At 31.0% G+C, this 26,472-nt stretch overlaps 1 protein-coding gene across 2 annotated transcripts in view; it reads left to right on the forward strand.

The window, feature by feature from the left end:
• Window positions 1–13,263, forward strand: part of LOC126743443 (RNA-binding protein Musashi homolog 2) — a 218,539-nt gene extending 205,276 nt beyond the window's left edge. For both annotated transcript variants that reach the window (XM_050450544.1, XM_050450543.1), the window contains 2 exons: window positions 6,903–7,154; window positions 7,217–13,263. In XM_050450544.1, the coding sequence (XP_050306501.1) occupies window positions 6,903–7,154; window positions 7,217–7,235 (271 nt within the window). In that variant the 3' untranslated portion in view covers window positions 7,236–13,263. The remainder of the gene's footprint in view (window positions 1–6,902; window positions 7,155–7,216) is intronic.
• The last annotated feature ends 13,209 nt before the right edge of the window (window positions 13,264–26,472 follow it).

Genomic DNA, 26,472 nt, shown 5'->3' on the forward strand with positions numbered 1-26,472 from the left:
TATATGTAGTAAAATACAAGTGTGAAAAAAATCGACTATGATCAAGTAGAGAGGGCTTTGGAGCATGAAACGTGGGAACAAATATTAAATTCCAATGATTCTGATAAATGTGCTACTAATTTCGTAACATCAATTAAAACTATTTTCAAGATTAATTAACATTACAAAAATTAATTATTTTTCTAAAAAACTTGGGGAAAATAACATAAAACAGGTCTGGAAGGTGGTCAAAGAAGCAACAAACGAAACAAGAGAACAAGATCGGTCTGCGAATAAGCAACTGTAATTGTAGGGGATGATAATATTGCAGAGGCTTTTAATTCCTATTTCAGCACAATTAAAAAAATGATGGCGGGTAAAATTAAAAATCCAAGGCCAGCTTAAACCCAAAAAATAATCAGAGTGGAAGCTCTATGTATGTTAAACCTATAACATAGCATAACATATATAGACCCATAACTTTAACCAGTAATCTTTCAAAAATCATAGAGAAATGCATGAAACTCAGACTTAACGAGTTTTTAGAAAAAAAAATATTTTTTTGTCAGAATTTCAATTTGGATTTAAACAAATTAAAAGTACAGAAGATGCGGTCAGTTGTATTACAGAACAGATAGGAAAGTGTTTTGACTGTGACGAGAGGTGCATGGCAATATTTCTAGACCTCAGCAAAGCATTCGACACTGTGACACATGATATTCTGCTAAAAAAAAACGGAAAATATTGGTATTTGAGGGATCCCTTAGATGCAACCTGTTTAAAAGTTACATTAACCAAAGAACACAAAGTACCAAAATAAATGGATGTGTCAATTTGCCTAGGTTGGTAGAATATGGTGTGCCACAGGTAACTGTCCTTGGACCAGTATTGTTCTCTATATATGTTAATCAGTTGTTGCAGTTGTTACCTAATGTCGAACATAGTGTGCTTTGCGGATGATACCGCAATAATGATTAAGGAATAGTCTTGGAAGGATTTAAACACTGTTGCGGAGTCTTCCATGAAAAAATCTAAATGTTGAGTATATAATAATAATAATAGTTTTTATTTACCAGCGTACAATAAAAAACATATATATCACAATAATCCTAAAACAATATCTGGTAAATAAAGGAGTATTGGTAGGCAACTAAGTGTCAATTCTTCCCCAATATCCTAATATTAATATTAATCCAATATTTCCACTCGAGTTCGGAAACTTATTTATACATTTCGTCAATTAAGACAATTTTTGCAAAAAAAGACCCTTACGACCATTTATCAAGCTTTGGTTGAATCAGTTATAAACTATTGCATAACAGCATCGGGCGGAACAAGTAAGACTATCCTGAAACCTCTTATGATTCCCCAAAAATATGTTCTGAAGATAATGTTTAACAAACCAAAATTGTATTCCCCGGATATTTTATTTAGAGAAGCCAGATTGTTGTAAGTATATCAAATTTACTTGAAAGCAGTGGTTAGGCTTCTGTGTAAGAATCCACTCTACTTGCATTTCATATCTTACAATCAGAACACTAGACAATCTTTAAATAAGAATGTAACTATCCCACAGACCACAAAAACTAAATGTCAAAAAACTTTAACATATATCTCAGCAAAAATCTATAATCAACTTCCCGTACAACTCAGAAATAAACTCTATAACAAAATTAAACGTAGAATCTACGACTGGATGCATGGTCACTTGATTAGTATGATACACATAGTACTGTTTCTTCTCTTCCTGTTTTTTCCCTTTCTTTCCCCTAATTTAATTATATTTTATTTTTTGAATCACTTTTGTTTATATATTATTTTCTTAAAAATTGTTTTTATTTTAATTAATTAATTTGTATAGACAAGAAATGCACACACAGTATTTTTAAAATACCATTGTGCATTGGGTATTTTAAGCAGTTAAGTAGTTGTTATTTTATAATGTTATAATGTATGAATGTATTATCTGCTGAATATAATATATTATTATAAAAAAGCATACGGGAAAATTATGGGAGCAATGGAATGGCCGCCACAATCATCTGACCTCAGTCCCTTTGACAAACTATGGGATTAAATGAGCAGAGATATCAGCAGCTGCAATACGAAAAAGAAAAACAATGTTTTGCATTGCTAAATTTAAAGCATTTAAATCAAGTTTTCAGTGGTTACATGCGCTAAATGTTATGTTAAAGGTAATAAATACTAAGAAAATATAATGTATTTACCGGTTTTTTAACAAAAATATGCGGTTTCCAAGCTTATGTGACAAAATTTTTGGATGGTTTCTTTTTTTTTTTCTTTAATTAATTAATATTTTAACTAATATACCTGTTTAACCAAAAATACATTTTTCTTATCTTTTATGAGGTTACTGTTTAATGAATATTTGATTCATTTTCTAAGATGTCTCTAAACTTTTGTGAAGTACTTCTTTTATATTTGCCTGTGGCCTTTTAATATTTTAAATATAATTTTTTTTACTAATCCTGTTGGTGCATTTTTAGAAATATGTGTTATATTATAAAAATGTTATTGCTTTACCCTGGTAAATTAAACAGTCTTCATTATAATGTCTAAAATACATTAAAATTGGTTATTTTTTAATATTTTGAAAATATATAGGTGGTGTCGCTGAGATATTTTCACTTCAAATTAAATAATTATATAATAATTTAAAATGTATTATTTTTGTTTTTTTTTTTGAAGAGCTTCTTTACAGATTTTCGTTCTTCCTCAGTGTGCTTTTTTATAATTAATTTTGCCATATTTTATTACATCATTCTTGGATGCAATATTAAGAATTAGAAACCTTATTTCAGAAATTAAAAATAAATTTGTAGGAAAAACGAATAATATAATTACATAAATACATTTATTTACACAGAAAATTGTTGATAGCAATTCCCTTTAACCAAATTTGCAAAGACGTTTTTATGAAGACCATATTATAACGTTTTAATTCTATATTATATTTTAGACCTATGTATCATAAATAATGAACCAAGAGAATTTTTTTGGAGAGATATCTTAATAGAGACTTGTCTGCAAGATTTTTTAAATTAAATCTCTCAATTTCCTATTTCTGCGTAAAAAAGTATTTAATAATTTAAGTTCTTTTAGGGAAACTTTTTTTAAAAATTTTAAGGACTTCCTTTCGGCCTATACAGTCAAAAAGTAAAGTCATGCAGGCAATCAATAATAAATGGCACTAATAAGCTCTATAGAATTTATTTGGGAGTTTTTCATAGTTAGCCTCCTTCTGATAAGTATTTATACTCTTCTCTCTTTATTTTTTCGTAATATCTTGGAAACTCTTCCGTTTTTGGGCCTTTCGAACTGTGGCTCTAAAACACAAATATTAAATTTAATAATTAGCTTTTTCAGCTTAGCTGGTTTCAAATTAACAATATTATCAGAGGTACAAAAGAGATAAAACCTCGTTCCAATTATAATTTCTTTTAGAGAGAATAATTCCAGTTAGCTGCAATCACTGACAAAATTACCGAAACTCTCGAGTTAACGCTTGCTTTTATGATTTCCCTCGTGGAAGAAAGAAAAAAAAATTAATAAAAGCGTTTGTACAATTCATGTTTATTATTTTGAGCTCCATCAGTTCTGTCCAAATTGGGGCAATAAATAGAAATATGCCACTTGAAAATTCAAATAAATCAGAAGATAGATATCTAATATTATTGGAAAAAAATATCAAGCAACCAAGTTATAAATTATAAAAAAAGATATTAATTAATTTATGTTTATATGTTATTATGGTTTAAGATACTCTGGTCCTAATATAGGAAACCTATTCAGATTTTTCATTTTTCTCCATTTTGTTATAGAAAACATCTGCTCAACTAAATTTTGTGGATAAAACGGTGAATTTAACTGTTATGATTAATGATAGAATTTAGCCGTTTGTCTATAAGCATTCTTGTTATTGATGAGTATGAAGTATTCCATTTAACTTTAATAGAAGATATCAGATAGATAGATTAGATAACTTTAACAGAAGACAGGGTGTTTTCTTAATATTGCGACAATATTCAGCTTATGTCCTAAACGTATTAGGTTTTTTAATAAATTTGATTCCCTTCTATATATTTTCCTGAGCGTTTTTCCTACACACAACTTAAATTTTTATAAAAAAGGGGCTATGTCACTGGTTTTTCTTGCAATAGAAAATATTTTTGAATTCTTTATTCCTTTTAGACCATATCTGGTCTCTTGGTAATTTTTCGTCCAATGTACGGTCTTCGTATAAAAATAAAAACCATTCTTTAATTAATTTTGTAACGATATTGTGGATAGCCATAACGCCTAAGTCTGATTATGATATTAATTCTTGCAGTTCAAAAAAAAATGCTGAACTATTTTCAGCAGTTTTTTTTAGGTTTTTCCGGTAACATTCGAATACATGCCTGTCTAATATGCATTAAAAATGGAATGTTTTTAATTTAAAACATTTAAGTACTTTAGTCATACTTCATTTGCCCAAAAAAAAGTATTTGTTGGCACCAGTGAAATCATTCAAAGTGGCTGTTTTCATACACGTTACAATTGCTGGACGTTCTCTCAATCCCGTTATTCCCATCACTCTATGTTACTCGTTTGCATAACCGTCTAAGAGTTTTGAAAAGCTTACCGCTGAAAACGGACATCTCCAAACAGTTACTCATCAATTGGAAGAACAGGTGCTCACTGAAATCGAAGAGACCCCTACCGCAAGGACAAGAAAGATTGCTCGGACGGTATACATTACCCATTTTACAGTTTGGAATATTCTTAAAAAGAATCTTTAAACCTCTTTCATATTCAGCGTCTTTTAGACAGGCACTTTTTACGAAAAGAATGGCATTGTGTAGTGGGATGCAAGAACGCATAAGGAAGTTATATACAACGTTTTTCGAAAAATTTTCTTCACCCTAATTTCTCCAGGGACGCAATCATGAATTTTCATAACAATCACATATGGAGTGATGAGAAGTCACAAGCCGCGTCGAAAAGCCATCATCAACGCCAGTTTTCGCGTAATACTTGAAATTGTTGAAAACTTTTTGATTGACAATTTTTTACGGGAAGCTTGACTGGAGAAGTTTATGGTGGTTTTCTTGAAAATGATTTGCCAGCACATTTTAGTTTAATTTCTTAAAAAAAAAAATACACGTCAAACGAGATATAGAACCGCCAAAAAAAAAATGAAATCGATTTATAGAACTCTAATTGAAAATATGGCAGAATCGCATTATAGTATCTTGTCAGATAATTGGACAGACCCCAGGAATTTTCGGACGTGTCTGCCAATCAATGCGACATAGACTAGACGCTTGTATTGATGTACAAGTTTGCCACTTTAAACAACTTGAGTAATCTCGTTAAGCATTTCTTGAATAAATAATTAATAAAAAACGGCGTATTTTATTTCATCACTTAAAAACTGTACTATTTTAAGAAAAGAATGGAGGAGCGAAAATTTTGTATTCTTATATTACTAATGTCGAGTTCTGTAAAAAATGCAATAAAATAATAATAAAAAAATTATAGTTTTTATCTTTTTATGCGATAACCGCGCATTCAGCGAAAGACGGCTATTAGATGCGATATGATCTAAAAGAAATAAAAAATTCAAAAATATTTTTTATTACAAGAAAAACCAGTAGCGTACCCTTTTCTTTTAAAAGAATATTCAGTTCAAAGCCCGCATGAACGCCAATGGTAAGTAACAAAAAATAAATTGTGAATAGGAAAAACGCTATGGATGCTTAGAAACTGCTTACCAATTTATAGAAAAATATCTAGAGGGGTATCAAATTTATTAAAAAAAGAAAATATTTTTCTTTCCTACCCTGTAGTGTATCTTAAGACGTTTAGGGCATATGTATGTTCATAGACTTTTTTGCTTGATTTCGTCCAAGGAACACGCTCCTGAATTTTCCCGCAATATTAAAAAAACATTCTGTATATTTTGTTTAAAATATGAATATTTTACAATAAAATAGAACCAATTTAAGGTAAAACAACACATATTTAGGCATAACCCACAACACCACTTACTATTTTTAATAATTGGTCAAGTTATGGACAAGGCTTTATATCGTTAATATATATATTAATGATAATGTGATAGTTACTAATATTATAAAGTTCTAAGAGTACTAAATACGAAAATTAATAAGAATAGAAAGACATTAATACTTGATTATTTTTTATAATTGATTCAACAAATTAGATCAGAATTATTTGATTTATTTGAAATAAATTAATAATACTAATTAAATTAGTATTATAAAATGGATATACACACTCAGCAAAATAGCATAATATTGATATTAAAAATTAATAAAGGTGGCATGTTTTAGAAAACCTTTTAAATAGATTAGCTCGTCAATAAGTTACCGGTTGGCATTTTCAGTGCCTCATGATTTTCGAAGTAATTAAATAATTTTCTTTTAAATATAAGCTTTGTAATGATTCTTCCCAACCGTTAAGGCTTCAACTAAGAATTGGACGCGACATCCAAAAATTTGTTTTAATATCAAATTTATTTTTAATTAATCATAACTGTTAAATCCGTTATAAAATTTAGTTAAGCAGATGTTAAAGTCAAGAGGTTTCGTGAAAACATCGCTATTATCAGAGTATCCCAAACTGTAATAACGTATAAACAAGACCCGATTTTTTTAATAAATTAGTACCATATCTTAGCTTTGAGAGATATTTTGTGAAATTCAGTAGTCTGCAGTCGGCGTTAAGCACTATATTTACGAGAATTAAATTCTTGTAGCAAGATATTGGCCTAAACCAGGCAAATATGTTAACATAATTTCAGGAATGCCATTCCTAATAGAAACGAAAAACAGTGACAAAAATAACATTAGATCTAATTTTCACATATATAATAATTCTCTGTTTTTTTTTAACAGATATTCTCCATACCCAATACACACCGTAAACGCTGGAGCAGCTGCTGCTGCAGCCGCGGCCGCAGCTGGAGCAGCCGCAGGGGCCACCCCAGCAAATTTAGGTGCTGCTCCAGGTAACACGCCAGCACACCAAGCCGCCACTACTGCGGCACAACAGGTAACGGCCAGCCCCTATCAAGGATACAACTTGACAAATGTTGATATGTCAAGTTTCCAAGGGGTCGATTGGGGTGCCATGTACGGTGTAGGAATGTACGTTTAAGTTACGATAGTAATAAGACGATCAGACTCAGACCTTGCTCATTTTTTTCCAGAAATGGAAGCTTTTTTTAAATGACAGGTAAAAGACAAGCCATATGAACAAGCAGGTTGTGTTCTACTGTATAGTGTTCCTATACGATTACGTTACGGCTAAGTATAACTTAAATTTCTGTAAGATTAATGTCGATAGTGAGAACTCTTGTCGAATTGAGGCTCTTTTGGTAATTGTTTCAAAAAAAAAAAAAACAATGAAAATTACAGAACACAATTAAACCAGCATGCAGGAAGCCATAAAAATAATTATTATATTTTTTATTTAAAAACATATCAATTTAAAGGTTCTTGCCTATGGGCTAAACTATATTAAAGCAATATTTAATTAAGAAAAATGAGCTTCAAACAATTAATTGTAATTCACGTTTAACTGGATTAATACAAAGAAACAATTACATATAACATTATATTACGTCTTAATATTCTCAAGGATTCTCGCTATTTAATTTGATTGTCATTTGGCGGCAGACTGTGCCTACTTGTAGTATTTTAATGTAACTTTAAGTATTCGAGGTTGTCTATTAACCTTCTAAGTCTTGAATTTAAGCAAAAAAAAACGAGGAATCTCACTTGCTAAAATGCTATGAGCAGTTGATTGAACAACAAAAAACTGCCGCCTGGATCTGCTCATTTAGCATAAAGCAATAACTCGCAATAATCAGTATTATTTCAATGCTACTATTTTCCGATTGGGCCAAGTCTAATTTGTGTTGGTCGTTTTTATATTAATTTTCTGTTATAAAACCACTTAACCTGACATGTAAACCTTACGGTCTTTGAAATTAAATTTAACATTACCAAAACAGCTAAGCTTTAATAGCTAAAAAATTAAAATGGCTCATCTGACCGTGTATATAAACATATTCCATTTTGGCAATAATATAATACACGGTTCAGAACAAGGTTGTGTGTCAAGTACTTAACTGAAATAAGTACTTACAACATTCTTTTTGAATTTTAGTGTTTGACTGAAACGTGGCAGTATCTTTAATGGTTAACTTACTACTTAATGATATTAAACTTAAATTATTTTTGTTATTAGATCTCATCGATTCGCTTAGTTGTATAAGTTTTCAACTTTTCATTTTAATTAAGTATTTTTTGCCCTAGACTATAAGAAACTGTATGTAAGGTATTTTAATATCTACTTATTATATACATTAATATTAGTGAATATCTGGAAACAATTACTTTAATCTTAAGACATATACAAGTATCTACTTAATGTTTGTATATTATACAATACTTGTTCAGCTGTGAGAAAGACCCAACTTTTAGATTTAGGAGTTAAGTGTTATATTACATTTAATCGGAAAAAATCAGTAAATGTGTCAATAAGGGGTGTGTTTCTACATTTCGTTAGGAGAGATTAGCTCTCTTTCGGTTCTCTTAACGTTATACACCCTGTATTGAAACAGTAATATTCAGTATTAAATTAAGATACTATTGATATTTGTTAAAATTACTTATGTACATACTATTCGAATCTACTTAAATTTTAATAAGCATGCTAAAGATACAACGACATGATTTTATATTCAATCGATGGCGTGACGCTCGTATAATTTTTTTATCACCTCGAACATATTGGGTGGTGTAAGGGTCAATTTTCTTTCATATTCAGGTCATAGTGATGCTATTTTTAGCATTGCACTGGGGGTGATATATATATGCTTAGGATATCACGCGTTTCTTTTTTAATTTAATCGTCTCTATCCAATTATATAAATGTTTCAAACTACACTTTTGAACAGTTTCATTTTTGCAACTTCAAATTATAATTGCCATGAAGCTTAGAATATCCGCTATACGTACGAGTTAATTGTTGCTCTGTGATCAAATAAAAAATTAGGTTAACACGTTGACTACCGCCATTGGCATTGAGGGAGCAAATATTTCATATTCGCTTTACTCATCATAGTGGCATCAATATTTTTCAGCCGTTGTACATCTTTAATTTGTTTTTTTTTTTTTAAATTCCTCCGAAAATATATCCTACAAGAAAATAATATTATGGTTATTAATTTTTTTACTCGAATAAAATTTAAACAATATGCTTGAAAAAAACACTCGTATTATTTTTGAAATACAATTTTAATCCCTACATATGCAAAGAATATATATTGGCCATTTTTAGAATTCGGGTTCCATAATTTATAATATATTTAACAGAATGCACGATAAGATTAACTTCAAAATGACTGTCAAAAATGCATTTGTTCAGTAATTTTTATGCAAAAAGACCTTGCAATAGGTATGAAATGTAGCTATTTCATATCTATTACAATTTACTGTACCATCATTTTTATTAATGGCGTCAAAACTTTTTCGAAGTTTATTCGATCAAATCTTGACTCGATTACAATAAAACACGTGGTTCGCCATAACCATGTTCTTTTTTTATTTTTTAACATCCTAAGCCAAATTGAGAAGGTTTTAGAATAATAATGTCATATCAGCCGAACACCTATATCACGAAAATTTAAGATAAAATATATAAAACATTTTATTAGACCACTCAATAGTTTTTGAAAAAAAAATATAACTATGTTGGACAAAAGTAGGTAGACACGACCCTAGATATACAGCAATTTGATTCCAAAATTAAACCCCATAAGTGACTAATATATGGTAAAACATCTATTATTATCTATAAGAGATTGATATCTATGATCGAGATTGAGTGGCATTGATTTAATTAATTTCTATTATTATTTGCAAGGATTTTTCCTCGAGTATCCCCAAGAAAGCGAATAACTTAAGTATGAATAATTTTTGTATTTTTATGAATGATTATTCTTAAACTTTGCCCTCTAGTTTCCTACTACAAGTTTTGGATCGGATTTAAGTCAGGGAAAAAGATAAGAGAAGAAAGCCTTTACAACAGTTTCACCAGGTTTGATCAATATTGTCCTGTTAAAACTTAAAAGTTGATGGTAAATTATTATTATGAGTAAAGGTTTTTCGGCTGTGGTCGACGTGCAAAAAGTTTGTCTAAAACTTTCTTGCTTTAGTGCTTAATTCGTTTCATTTCATCGAGAAGACTTCACCTATGAATGGATTATCGTTATTTGAATATAACCCCTAAACTTAATTTTTTTGAACGGCAGATTTGGTTTTTGGTTCCATCGATCCACCTTTTTCGCATCAACTCTATTTATGCAAAAATATGTAGTATTTTTGAACCAAATTTTATTTAAAAATAAATAAAATTTGAAAAAATATTAAAGAAAGAATTGTTGGTCGATCATCAAGGTGGATCTATCATTATGTTGAACACTTTCATTTATGCATACAGAAAATAAGTTCTAGGTGTTCGTCGTGTGAACTGCTGTTTGGTTTGGTCTTTCTTTAGAATGCAAATTGTGGTATAAAGACGAGTTCATCCTTGATGTTTCAAGAAAAAAATTGAATATGATCTTTTTTGTACTTCAAACAAATCAAATTAGTAAGCTATTACTTTAAAAAATATCTTACAAGGATAAAACTAGAATAGAATATCAAACGTAATAAGGTTTTAACGTTATTACTATTTTACTAACACGAGACATCTTTCTAGTTGCAGTTGGACAATTACCAAAAGCTTGCCAGATTATAACTTCTCTTGGGAATGTGTACATATAACAGCAATTGTATTTTTTTTGTTACTCTATGAAAAGTGTCGTTACTTTTAAAATGATGACAATAAAACGTCGGTGACTTATTGCTTTAAATAAAATATGTAATCTTTGACGTCTTAGAAAAATATTCTTAGCTATTGACTTTCCGTAATTTTGGTGCCAGGCAATTAAATCTATAATTTCTTTGAAATAATTAGATTTTAGAATTATTGAATAGAAGGGAAAATACAAGATCTATGTCTTATTGCATCCACATTTACGTTACAAAATATTACCCATATTCCACATAGTAGCCAATAGTCAACGTGTTAATCTATTTTTTTATATCTAGCCCTATATCAAAGATCTCTAAAACCGCATAATTATAATGTAGCATCTTCGTGAATCTTCGCCTAAGCCAAAAATAATGCTTTTTTGCTTACCTACTCCTTACTTAAGCACATTTGTTATTTTGGAAGATTAAAATATCGAAAGTTTTGTAAGTGGATTTAAACAATGACTATTCCTGGTTTTGGCAGACGAATCACAATACAAAGATTTTTGTCTGTATATTATTATAAAATTTGATGGTATATTAAATATGGAAACATTGCGATAAAAGACCACAGTGCTTAGCGGTTTACTTAAGTCTTTCCTTTTTATTTTAAAGATAAAATTGTGACGAAATTGTGATGGCTTGTAAAAGCATTAGATGTTCTCCTGAACGAATTAGATTCTCAATATAGACTATAACTGACAAATGACACTGTACATTAAAAATATCAAAGCAGCAATGTGCATTCCAAAAAAGACATTATTGGTTTAGTGTATTAGTGCGTTAGGTTTTTTGTAAATAAGGCGTTCAGTACTGAATAAAAGTAGTTAATGCTTGTTAGAATGCTAGTAGTAAAATTTATTTACAAGTGCAAAAGATAGTCAAATGTAGGTAAAGTTACGTTTACTATCTTTTGCGACTGTATCTCGGACTATGGATTATTCGTACCCTTAGATCCTTAATAATAATTTTAGTCGCAAACTTTAGTAACTTCACCAATGGCGGTATCCAAAGCGACTTCAAAAAATGTATTATATTTTATTTGTTATACTATTGAACTTATTCCGTATGTTAATAATACCATTGGTAAAGTATAAATTAAGCCTTGTGATAGTTATTAGGCATTCAAGTTTTTACCTCTTCCAAGGCAGCAAAAATATTAAAACTGGATATTATTTGGTCGTATAACTGTAATCTTTTACTTTTGCTGGTCATATTGAGTGTAAGTACATTATTAGTTTTTATATTTTTGCTTTTTTGTATTACATATTGTCTCTTATCGAAAAAACGTACGCTTCAACCATAATAAGGTCACTGTGCCAAATATTTATCATAGTCTTAGAATTTTCATTGCGCAAGTCTGTTGACTGCTTGATAAGAAACAATCTGTATGACATAATAATTTATGCCTTTTACTACTTACTGTATGCTGTATACATTTTTGAAAAGCAATAACGAATGTGAAAGCATAACCCTCTATTTTTGTATTGAGTAACGTTTTAGAAGGTAAAATTTAAATGTACATATATACTTAATAGTTTCCTGAATTAGAGGGTCGGGAAATATAATTTGAAACAAAAACATAGTTTTTTAATTATCCTTATAGCGGTAGACTTAATTAGGGCATGTGACGACATCCGTGGCTGTTTAGTGAATGAGTTTCGACTAACAAAAACGCTATATTAAATTAGTCACACGGCTATAAGATCGCATGTGGTAAGTGTTTTTGTACTTGTAGATTTTAAAATAAATTTGTTAGTTTTGATTACTATTGAGCTCTTAAAGTCTTATGCTACTTTGTATTATACTGTGAAATGAAGACTAATGTGAATAAACATTACACTTTTTATACTAAATGCATAACTTTTTATTTAAATAAATATACTAATACGATTTAATAACCCTTTTAAACCCATTAATGGTAGTTGCATTAAAATTTTAGGATAGGGAAATGGAATACATAAAGAATACGTACATTACAATACGAGTAAATTAACTTTTTAAATAGTTTTGGTATATCCAACTACAAACATACATTATTAAATCCAGTAATATTGAAATTTCCAACACTTTTATTTTATTGGCAATCTACTAACTCATACATTAAGCAGCATTCGGATCATAAGGTTTGTTTAACACATTTAAGCAGTTTTGCCCACCAAGCTATTAACCAATAATTGTTATTTAGATTAGATTAATTGTTTAGATGTTTGGCGTAATATTAATATCTTAAATATTAATTATAACTGTAGGTTTACAGGTACCATGTAAGTTTTCAGAGCTACTAGTTACTAGCGTAGTGTGTATTTTCATGTGTAGCGTAGGGCGGTCTTAATTGTCGCAAAATGCACTTGTAGTTGAGCAGTTTCAAATAAAGTAGTTTCATAAAGTAGATCTTGAGCTTGGTCTTTTCCTTTTTTTAAGCGACCCTAGAAGATCCATTTTGTTTTACAAAGCTATTTAGTATATTGCTATACTCGATTTTATTTAACTTATACTGGGAGAGCTTTGCAAAATGGATAATCTAAAGTAGCTGATTCTTTAGCCTTTCTTACAGATATTTCCAATGACATCTGAGTAGTAGTGTTTATTAACAAGATATTGTTATGTTTGTGGACACGTGTCTTGGTTTTTATTCTTTTTTTTTGACCTAATGTATTAGTTCACTATAGTACATTGTGTGATAGATTAGAATCGTATATAACACTGGTGTTAAGTTTGGAATACGTTGTACCTCGATGATAAAGCAGAAAATGTAAGTTGGATACAGATGATAAGAATTCGGGATATAAATGATAAAAAGAATTTAGCATCGCCAAGATACCTCTTAAGGTATTTAATCTGGGTTGATTTAATCGGATTTGATAATGTAATCTTATTTTTGTTGTAATGCCAGGTTTCAAAATGCTGGAAACTCGTGAACAAAGATCGTTACAAAAATCTATACATAACTCGATATCTCAGGGTATAAATTGGTTGTTTCCATAAGGACAAAAAATTGTTCACTCTTTTTACCAGCATAAAAAATAAGAAACCGAACAATTTAGAAGGTTCTTAAAATATTAAAAAAAGTGACACGAAAACGTTAATTTTTGGCCTAATTATGTATTAAAAGGCTAAAATATTGATTTTATTAATTTTATAATTTTTTGTTATCTGAAGTAAAGTTAGAAGCTGCGTGTTAAATGGCATGCTAGTACTTAGAGGTATTAATTAATAAATTAATACAAAACCTTCAACATTGCCTTTTTTGCAAAATTAGTTAGGCCATTTTTCTGCGAAAGTCAACTGTGTCAAAAAAAATGAAATTCAACGTCTGGGTTATGTTTTTGAAAACTTATCCAACCATTTCGAATAGGCCTGTAAAAATTGACCACCACCATTTTATGTCCCCGATTCCTGTTCTATACACATTAAATTTTGAATCCATCTGATCAGTTCCACCCATAAACTGATTCTATTTTCCATTACAATCTGGTCTTGAATTTCATTTTTTTTTTGTCCTCAGCTGAGTTACAAATACTAGACGAATCCCATGAACGGTCGTACAACGGTAACTATAGCATTGTCCATCCATCATGTAATAAATAACAATTTGGCCATCATCAGTCGTTACATAGTCGTACGTTCCTCTAGTAAAGTGGATAATCCTTAGGAACCCTATTTTCTTTGATAGTTGTTTTTATGGGGCCTAAATGTAAATTAGAGTAAAGAGACGTTAAAATAAAACCAAATAGTACAGATTTAGTTTCACGAGGCTCTATCAAAACTGTATTACACCAGTGATAATAAACATTTCAAATATTGTGCTTAGAGGTATCTGTTCTAGGAATATTTGGGTATTTGCTTTTTGGGGTTAAATTTTTGTTCCGAAATGAAATGGTCCGATAGTAAAAACCTTTGGCTTTTTTCTTAATAAATATAAGAAGTAATAAATAGTCCTCCCCATCGTATTTTTCTTCTTCGTTGCTTTTTATTATTGAAAGTAGTATTCCGATATCTCAACGCCCCTAGATATGATCTAATAACGATCTATGATCTATTTTAAATGGAATTACATTGGAACGTCAAATAGATCAAAAAATTTACTGAAAAAAAATTTTGGACAGAAATCCTGTAGGCAAGAGGAATTCAACTCTAAAATGATTTTGAGACTTTTCAGCTGCAATGGAAATAAGTTATGCAGTTTGGAACAAGTAAACAAATTTGTACCTCTATACATTTTTTATTTTAGTTTTTTAATGGTACATAACTATGTACTATGTTTTTGCGTGGAGAAATATCTACTTAACTCCCCCTACAATACCAATAGGGGTGAGTATTAAATGATTTTATAGACAGTTCTGGGTCATTGATATTTATAGGTGGATGATTAATTGTATGATGAATTATTTCAGTAAAGTCAACAATTGCGGCTCGTTTAGTGGTATTAATAGAGTGTAAAAAAAGTGTCAGTAAGGTAGGTCTCAGAAAACTTAATTATTATTGACCGTTAGTACAAACATACAAAATACGTGAAATAAAATCATTTTGAACGTTCTGTATTACCGCTTTTAAGGTGTCGCAAGTTTGCTGACATCACTTTGTAAACTAATTTTTTTTTTAATATTTTTGTGAAAAACTCCAATTGGGGTTAATTGGAGTAGGCGAGAGGGCCACTTTGTTTTATCTTTCTGCAATACCTTGAACATTGCGATCTGCATAGCAAGCACTTTTAATTCAATGTAAAAAAACATACAAATCCTCCATTTCACATTTCTTTAATGAAATGCCCTAATTTTTCTTAAAATGCTTTTGTGAGGATAATATTTGTCATATAAAAAATTTATAGTTCATAATTTACTTCACTTGTTAATGGCTTGGCTAATGCTAAAATGGATAAAATTCTTGGTCGACCACTTTGCTGTATTACGCCCAGATTCAGTCTCTAAATTTTGAAACTATCTTAGGTACATAGTGTATGTAGACCTTGTATGATGATATACTTTTTTACCTAGTCCGCTTCAAAAAATACATAAACAAAATATTTTGTTTACCTGAGTGCACATAAATAATTTGATTTATTTATGTTTGCAAAATATGATGAAATAAAAAGGAGATTATTACCTTTGTGCAAACTAATTATAAAAATGGTAGTTTTCCATGATGAATGGGAAGCTTCGCTTATTTTTCGCTATGTTTTAAATTGATAACAACGTAACGAACCATTTTGACATAATTCATATTCGCATTAATGCATAATCTTGAAATTTTTTATACAGATGACCACTATATCTACAAAATATACCTTTAAAGTTCTACTATTAGTGAAATATATAAGTACCAGAAAACATTCTTTTTAGGCAAAGAAAGAAAGATCGTATATTTCTCAATAATTTCATATAAGAGCTTCTTTTTTACCTCAAAAGCTTTCTAAGTTGAACAAAATTTTGTCATCCAAGTTTACCAAGTTCGCGACATTAAAAATGTTATTCATTATTTCATACGCAAATAGAGGGTTTCCTGAGGCTGATTTTAAGCATAAGAACATGGTTATGAGGAAAATTCTCATTGTTCAAATAGCTTAAACAGTACTTTGATGAATTTAATATTCATCAATATCTACAGATTTATAGAAAAAAGACATGGAGGCGGATAAAGATACTAGATCTTAAAGGTTGTGTGATGTCGAGATTTTGGTAAATACTTATGCAAAAGCAAACAGTAAAGCCAAAGCTTTGTCGAGCAAAAAAGTTAACGCTCGTTATAGCTTTGTAAAATTTGGTAACAGCAGTTTATAAATTCACTTTTAATTTTAGCCTTTAATATTTATTAGTTGTTATTTCTTAACATAAATCTATGTCTGATTCAGGCTCAAATTCAGAAACATTCCAAATTGTCATATGAAAAATGGTAAATACATACCTACAGTAAGCAGTATATTCCGTATACGATTGCCCAGTGTGGACTAATATTCTTAAAATTGTCAGAATAGTTAAGACTAACATCAGCCCGTATATATCTGGTATGTAACGATATATATTTGTAATATCGTGCATTCATTATACAGGGTGTTTATTTGAAAACTTCCCACCACGGATTTATCGAAAACCACTGTTTAAAAAAAAACGCCGAAATACGTCAAAAGGTTGGTCAAGGGGAACAACTTTCTAACCTAAAATTACTTCACCCATTGCCCCCAAGGGTCATCCCCTTAAAAATTTTAAATGGCAAAGGGTATCGAGTAATAGCTTGTTTAAAAGGTCTTTCGAAGTCTTTTATTTTGACGTTGATTTTTTTAAATCGGTCGATTCGTTTTCGAGAAAATTAGAAAAATCTTTGTTTATCTTAATTTGTTCAAATGACTCCATAGAAAAAGTCTAACGGCGTTATATCAGGAGATCTAGCAGGCCATTCTATAGGCCCCCCTTCGCCCTATCCATTTACCTGGAAACTCGTCGTCTAGCCATTGCCGAACGGGAAGAACATAGTGAGGAGGAGCGCCGTCTTGCTGGAAATATATTTCAGCCTCATCAAGTATAGGGTTTCCATCATCATCGATTTGGTTTTCAATGGAGTCAGTGATAAGCGGATTGATGGCATTTTCCAACATATCCAAATAAATGTCTCCATTTAAATTTCCGTTAATAAATTATGGTCCAATCACTTTATTTCCTAAAATGCTTTCCCATACATTAATTTTTTGAGGGTACTGGGTATGCCCTTCTACAAATGCCTGAGGATTTTCATTGCTTCAATATCAACAGTTATGCTTATTAACAAATCCATTTAGATAAAATGTGCATTCGTCGCTGAAGCAGCTATTCTTTACATGAATAGTATTATCATTAATCGCTTCAGTCATTTTTTCACAAAACTCAACTCGCCTATTGAAATCGTCTTCGGTTAACTCTTGCAATATTTTCATTTTGAATGGATGAAATTTATGAAGTTTGGTAACTGTGTGAACAGAGCTAATGAAATATCAGTGGCAGCAACAATTTTGCGTAATGAAGTATTAGGATTTATTACAAAATGACCCAAAACTTCAACTTCAAAGCCGCTCGCTTCATCCAAAATTCCAAAACATAGGTACCTATGCGAAGTTATCTTCTCCGGATGTCTGGCGTTAAACGTGACGGCAGTTTGCCGAGCACATTGATTTTGGGCACCATAAATTAGAATAATTTCCACTCTTTCGGCTAGTGTGTAAACCATTTTGGAAGTAAAATCTTCAATTCAACAAATAAATTTTCACTATTCCAAGACTGTCACAAATGTTACTGACGGCAAAATAAATTCTTTATTTTCCGTAGCAACTATAAATAACTAAGCAGGTATAACCATAAATACAGTTCGCCCAGGATATCTGTGTTGATGAAAAGAATGCGGAAAAAAATTCAGGTTGTTATTTAGTTTTTTCCACGTCTAATCTTCGGAATTGCTGTTTATGTTGTTAGTTTCCGTTTTAAATTATAAACGAATTGTAGATTTGGCAAACCCTAACGGGCAACATTTTGAACACTTATTGAAATAAAAACTGATATTTTCATGTTTTTGTTTTCTATCTGAACAAATTAAGATAAACAAAGATTTTTCTAATTTTCTCGAAAACGAATCGACCGATTTAAAAAAATCAAACGCCAATAAAAGACTTAGAAAGACCTTTTAAACAAGCTATTACTCGATACCCCTTGCCATTTAAAATTTTTAAGGGGGAAGTAATTTTAGTTTAGAAAGTTGTCTCCCTTGACAAACCTTTTGACGTATTTCGGCGTTTTTTTTTAACAGTGGTTTTCGATAAATCCGTGGTGGAAAATTTTCAAATGAGCACCCTGTATAATACATTGATTCAAGTAATTATACTTTAGTTTTTCAACTCACTAGATTAACTGGATGTTTTATAGTTATAGCGACACTTTTAATTTAAAACCATTTTTTTTGCATTTATTGGGTCTATTTCTGCAAAAACCTTTTATGCTTTAATAATTTTATAGAAATGCTTTAATAGTAACGTAGACTGGGGCAAATCAGTTATATATTTTTAATAATTCATATTGAATTTTAAAATGTGACTTTGCTTATTATAACATAACATTGAATTTGGAGATACAGGGTGTTGAAAACTTGAAAATTGAACTTGAACATTTGAAAACTTGCCACCACGGATTTATCGAAAACCACTGTTTAAAAAAAAAACGCCGAAATACGTCAAAACGTTTGTCAAGGGGGAAAGCTTTCTAATCTAAAATTACTTCACCCCCTTTCACCCTCTGCCTCCCAGGGTCATCCCCTTAAAAATTTTAAATGGCAAGGGGTATCGAGTAATAGCTTGTTTAAAAGGTCTTCCGAAGTCTTTTATTGACGTTTGGTTTTTTTAAATCGGTCGATTCGTTTTCGAGAAAATTAGAAAAATCTTTGTTTATCTTAATTTGTTCAGATAGAAAACAAAAACTTGAAAATGAAAATATCAGTTTTTATTTATTGTGAAGTAATTTTAGGTTAGAAAGTTGTCCCCCTTGACAAACTTTTTGACGTATTTTGGCGTTTTTTTTTAAACAGTGGTTTTTGATAAATCCGTCGTGGGAAGTTTTTAAATGAACACCCGGTATGTAGAAACCGTGTGTAAAAAAGTTTTTTATGATAATTAACCAAGGCGATTTTCGATATTTTTTAAAACGCTGACAATATGTCACATTTGCCCCATACTGTGGGGCAAATCGGGGCTGTAACAAATCGTTTAAATGTGGTAATAAAGATATTTAAAAGAACTATTGGAGCAATTGTAAAAAATGTTTGTTTGCGCTATAAGTTTTTTATAACCTAAAAATGTGATTTAATGCGACAAACGCTCACAACTGAAACAGACCAAATCATATAAAAAATTAACAGAAAAGGTAAAATTAATAACCGAATATCTCAAAGTAGGTATACTTAAATTAATACATACACACAAAAAATGGTAACACTTTAAAATCAACTTCTATTAATAAATATTCATCCCGGCAAACTTTACTTTAAATGTTAACCTGGATACTCTTCTGTCTTCAACAGGTTCTGGCAGAATTCTTAATATGTCTGCACTATTCACAAGAGATTTATCCTCAATTATTGTCCCAATAAATTTATTTTTTCTTAGTCGTAGAAAATTTACCAACCCTTTGTCGGTTTCCTCATTTTTCTTCATAAGTTTTCCAACATAATGAACAATTTTCTGTTTTGTAGGAAATTGAACTAGAACTCATTTATTTTCTTCAAGAACTAAATATTCAAATGAGTCCTCTTCTTGAAATGAATTGTTCAGTTCTTCTAAAACGGCTTCGTCATCTGATGATTCTACATAAATTGCAATCTTATCATTAGATTCACTTAAAGAGGCAGATGTACGCGTGGCACTAAATTTACTTTTTTTAACTTGCATTTCGTTGGTTCAGTTTTTGGGCAACTTTCTACCTATATTATGGCGTTGCCACTTAACAAATTTTTGGTACAATCTCGCTCTAACCGATCTAAAAACCGCAATTCAAGTGGTTGTAATAAGTGTGTTGTGTGAGGTGGCAACTTTAGGATTGAAATGTTTTCTTGGTTTGCTAGTTTAACTGTAGTTATTTACACATCTGTAGATGGTGCGACATGGTTTGCCGCGCTGGCTCACTTCCAGTTTGGCTAGCTTCTGTTTTACTCAGATCTATACAAAAACGTCTTTCGTCAATAATTCAGATCTGTCCGGGTTGATCTTCAAGATTTAATTCCCTAGTTGCTTGCCCCTAGTTTCTTTCAGTACACGTCGAAGACCCTTTGCACTACTATATATTATCGAATACGGACTTTTGTAGATCTTAGAAGCTCTCTAAGTAGTCAGTCGATCAGCTATATGTATAATTTCGGACGGCTATATTTGCATCACCTTATGAATAATATGGCTTTTGCATTTTTTTCTTATAGTAGCGGACCATCTATAAATAAATAAAAACAGAATAAAGGCAAATATGTTATATGAGGTAGATGTAATTTATTGATATATTGCAATTGTCCCGTACCACCAAAATAATGGGGCAAATGTAACATATATCAATAACAAAAAAAATGATCTGTGAAATATTAAACTTACATGCCGTGTACACTAATAGACAAGTTCTATATAAGCGACAACATCAATAACTTACCTTAAATTTGCGAAGTTAGATATTTTTGGAGACCAGTGCCTTTGTGGTAACCTGTGCATCTTACTAAGTTGGTGTGGGAAGTAAATAATAGTATTGACACGAGAGAATAGTGAGTATTTATTATGTGGATGTTATTATCAGCTGCTGTCACATTCACCCCATTTTTACATTTGCCCGAGTCTACCTTACATATTCATGGATAAAGGTGAACTGTTCAACGAAATAATATTGACAAATAAATGAAAGTATTTTAATACGCGTTAATATGAGACCAAAAAATTATATATTAAAAAAAAACACCTTGTCTTCCCTAGCATTTACGAAAGTATTTTCTCTATAAAATATAGAAGTCCACAATATTAAATTAATTTTTTGGGTTGCGTGGACATATATTTTACAAAGCTAAATGCTATAAAGAACGATTTTATATATATCATGATAATTATATAAATACGTTATATTTTTAAAATTACAAAATGACCTAACAAAATGACGGGTATCAATAATTAAATAGATGCTTTATTCACATACAATACGTAAGAAATACTTAAAGTATCTTAAATGAAAAGGATCCCCATATATAATAAGTAAAAGTACCTAGAATAATACTACGTATAATATATTTAAGTACCAATACATATATTTAGTTTAGTATTTACGTATACATATAATGCTATTTATTAGTTATCTACTTATAAGACAGATATTATAACCAACTGTGATTTCATGAAATAAAAATTGCCTGAGTACACTTCATTTATTATTTGTAAAAATTAAATTAAACCTATAGCTAATAGAAGAATATATTTTATTTAAGGTAAGGTGTATTGTCCATATATAGTTAAATTACTGAAAAACAATCACGTAGCAGAGCGCACGAAATGTATGCGTGCGGGTTGATATATTTCGCCATTAAGCACCTCTCCATAAGTAATGATCGATTCCCCAACCTGTATATGCGTTCTGTAACACAAGATTAAATTGGTTTGTACATCGTAGATGGGCAAGTTATTTACCTATATTTTAATAAAAGAACGTAGATTTTTTTCTGCACTTTTTAAGTTCGCACTACTCACATAAATTCAGTTAGCTAACCTGCATCTTTTCCGATAGCTTCAACTTTATTATGTAATCTTCTGTTCCTCGGTGCTGGCGTTTCAGTTCTGGAATTGCTTTGTTTGTTATTTTCGATCGAACATTTTGATACAAGCGGTAGTCGTAGATTGGGGTGATGTGGTTATTAATATTATTAATAAAGGTTTTATCATTAACTATTATAAAAGTAAAAACAGGGATCTGCTCGGAAATTCTTTTGCAACAGTGCAGCTGTTTTCATTTATTTTGCATATATGTCCTCTGGATATTAGGCGCACGATTAGACCACTTTTTGTCTGCTTTTAAATTTTGGTTTATGTTATTACATTTGCCAACATATGTTTTATTTATCACAATAAAGCTATTTTTATTTGAATTGTGTTTTTATTTATACAATTTATATCCAGTGTTTCACTGACCGCAAAACAGTTGTTCAACTATACAATACCATTGTCCATGATAACTCTCGTTACTCGTCTTACATAGTTGTTCCATCACAGCGGAAAAGACTTGGCATATGAAGTGTGGTTCCTAGAAAACAGTTTAGCCAAGTTATCGGCTTTGAATATAAAAATTTTTAAAAATTCTCCGATCCGTATACTTTCGTTTTTAGGGGAAAAATCTGATCACTCTGACTTTCACTTGACAACTTCTTCGTGGGACGATATTCGCCATTCGACAGACGCGCTAATTTTCTTTAAAATGGTGTTTCGGGTCGTTTTTTGAACTTGAGTTACGCGTCGGTGTGCAATAGAATTTTTAATATTTTACTGGTAGATGGATTGGAAAACAAAGTACTATCGAATCGTCCACGAGATCATCCGATTTGTCTGCTCCTTCATTTCTTCTTGTAACGTCATCTGAAATCGAAAATTTGCATGTTCCCCGACTATTTTTAGACTCACACTTAGAAGATTTACGGAAACGCATCACTAGAGAATGCGGTAAAATTGCACCCGATATTCTAAGCTACCATCAGAGTGAACCACTCATATGAATGGGGTAAAATATACGCAGGTCTCTCAGACAAGAAATTAATCGCATAAAATTTGTATTCGTTTCTTTTTAAAAGCAGGGTATAATATTGTGTGGCATAATATAAAGTGACGTAATAAGTTCAATCATTTATATTTTTAGGCTCACAATTGCCTTTTTAAAATCTCGTTTATTTTGTTGTTCATTTTCCTTCTTTAGATGTTATTAGCCTATATTAATAATAAATGGAGGGTTTTTGATATGTAATCAAACCCTGGGGCGTGTGCCTGTTACCAATTTTAAACCTTTTACCCCCTGATGATGGACACCACTGTGTCCGAAACATGTAGAGAATTTTAAGTTAACTAAATGTTTAATGAATAAGTGGAGGGAGACTGAAGGATTTTCATTTTACCTTAAATTAACTATGTTTTGGTGGATTCTTATTACCCATGGAATGCTCTTCTCAACCGTACCAAATTTGTGATGCTGTAGATTTCGTGTTTTTTACCTTTTATAAAAGTGTATGACCAGCATCTTTGGGATAATGGATAAGTTTTTCGAGTTTGTTAAAGCAAGTTATTGCAAAAACAATTTAATGCCCTCGCCCCCACTATCTTTGCTAATAACTGATTTTTTTTGTGCAATAACTGAATTTTTTTAATGAAAATGAAATAAACTGATTCTCTTTAAAAAAATTAAAAAACAATTAGTTTATTATGCGAAATTTAAAGAAAATCCAATCAAAAAACACACTGCCACATTTTTCAAGGCAGGTTCTTAAATTTAATGAAAGTTTCCTTTTGTAAATATAAAGAGGACTTGCTATTAAACCTAACCTATAAAACCCTAAAATTCAATTTTCATGTGCTAGAAAGAAAATAGAAGAAAACATTCTTCAATCTACAGATATAGCTTACTGAAATATAGTGAGAGTCATATAACCTTTTTAAATTGGAACTTTTACCGGAAAACTAATTTTTTGAATTCCAATCAGGCTTTAGGGTCCTTAAAGAGAAAAATGATAAAAACGACATTATATTCAATAAGACAGACAAATTTCTTATTTGCTCGTGATGAATAGAGCCGACTATATATGTGAACAATAGAATACTTTAAAAAAAATAAATTTAAATTATACCCGATTAATTCCAAAACACCACTTTAAATTTTTTTTAAGTGGTATTAACCTAAGATCCATAAGCCAAATATGCTCATTAATATGGCTAAATCAAGCTCTTCATGGCTAAATAATATCCTTAGAATTTTAAGGTTTCAACGCTACGTGGTCGACTAAAAACTCATTTATTAAAGGTATCTAGGATATAGAGGTTCCAGAGACTGTCCGGAAATTATTAATCTTACTTAATCTCTCTCGATTCTTTTGAGATAAGCAAGGCCCTAAAAAGACCTGATTTTACTTGTGTAAATAATGTACAGCCGTATAGTTCGCACTCAATTTTTAACAACATTGTAGACCAATAATTTTATAATGTAGTACCGTAGCTTGTGTAATAACGAATGCCATCTATTTCTGTCTTACCTTAAGTGAGTAATCTGTGATTTGTATCGCTATTTTATTTACTTATTTATAGATGGCACTATCTATTCCATTTATTCATACTGCATTAACTGGTAGATTTTTGCTAGTCATTTAATCTTTATATTGTGAATGTTGAATGTCCGGTAAGTGTTCTTCTTTTTAAGTTTTCTAATTTGGGGAGAAAAATGAAGTTTTCTATTATAGGCCTAATGAGGCCCTTAAGGCGAAACATGTTACCATAAGTACTAACTTAAAGACATTAACTAATAAGACTTACTGTAGATTTAGTCTTTTTATTTTAACCTGGAAAATGCAATTTTCAAATTTAAGATGACAGTTACACCATTTAATCGTCATTTTGAGAACTTGAAAATATTTTCCAGCGATTCTTCATGACCGATTAACCGAATAATTTTTTTACCCCTAAAAATCCCCCCTTAGAAAAGAAAGTTAAATGGAAGGAGCGTGTCAGGTTGTGCGCTCGATCGAAAGATGGCGCGGAACGTAATTTTGCCATATGTTACAGAAGCTGTTTTGTTTCATTTATTCTGCGATAGAATATCCACTCTGTATTTTTTAGCTCGGGTTTTTCCTGATTGACTTTCTATTCTGGATGTCATTGCCATCGCCATCAACAGAACACAAAGAGAAAAACTCTTGGTCTGTTTTCTGTGTCGCTATCCTTAGGGCGTTTGTCCACCACCGCCGTCACCGAGAACGGGATGACGGGCCGAACTAGCGATACATGCATTTACTATGGCCACCTGTCCATGCATTCTAGCGCCCGTCGAAATTTCGAGTAGTTCGGCGCGACCGCTAAAACGGGGACCGAGATTTTGACGGGCCGATGTGCCGGCAATACAAATCATGTGTGATCTTGTCCATATACTTCAGTCATACCGTGCCGTTCGACCGGGTATTGTTTTATTTGTCATTTAGCCTAGCATACCATAAAACAATCAATTAAAAATGGCCAAAAAATGTATATACGACATTTATTCTTTAATAGAAGTTGTAGAAAGTAAAGAATGCTTGTGAGATAAATCCAAGGATGTGTCCAAAGATAAAATTATGCGAAAGAATGCATGGCACGATGTGTGCGTTTTTTAGAGCCGAACTTTAAAAGTATGGATCCGAAACCCAATGACGAAATTAGTAAGTACAAGTTAGTTTTATTATTTATGCTACAAGTTTAGATCTTATTCATCTGCCAAGGCAAAGAGCCTTCTGGGCTAACAAAATAATCAGAAAAGGTATTTCTTATGTCATTTGCGGTGTATATTTCCTGCCCTAGGTAAATCGGTCAACCCACCGTGCACGATAGACATAAACATATCCTCAGTTCGGCACCCATCTTTTTCACGAACAATATTATATTATGTAACACGACGCATGCCTTAACTATGGATTTGCAAAGTTTTTTTCCCACGTTTAAAGAACGATGAAATATTCGCCATTTGTTGGCCATTATGCCAAATGCACATTCAACGTATCTTCGTGCACGACAATGTCGATAGTTATATATCCGTTTTTTTACGGCTAGATGGTTACCGCCAAAAGGACGTAATAAATGTTCGGTGAGCTAAAAAGCTTTTTTATCACCTACTAAAACATGTGGCATTCTTCTATTCTGAGACGGGTGCAGTAAAACAGGTGGAGGTATATTCAAGCTGCCTACAGTGAGTAGTTGATAAAAATTTGTGCGCTGAAAAATTGCGGAGTCACAGTATTTACCATAGGAACCGATATCAACATAAGTACACGAATCTGTAATCGAAATCAACTACTGCTAAAAGTACAATTGAAAAATATCCATTTTCAATTGTACGTTCATTGTGCCAGA

Source organism: Anthonomus grandis, chromosome 12, assembly GCF_022605725.1.
Source record: "Anthonomus grandis grandis chromosome 12, icAntGran1.3, whole genome shotgun sequence".
Lineage (NCBI taxonomy): Eukaryota > Metazoa > Arthropoda > Insecta > Coleoptera > Curculionidae > Anthonomus > Anthonomus grandis.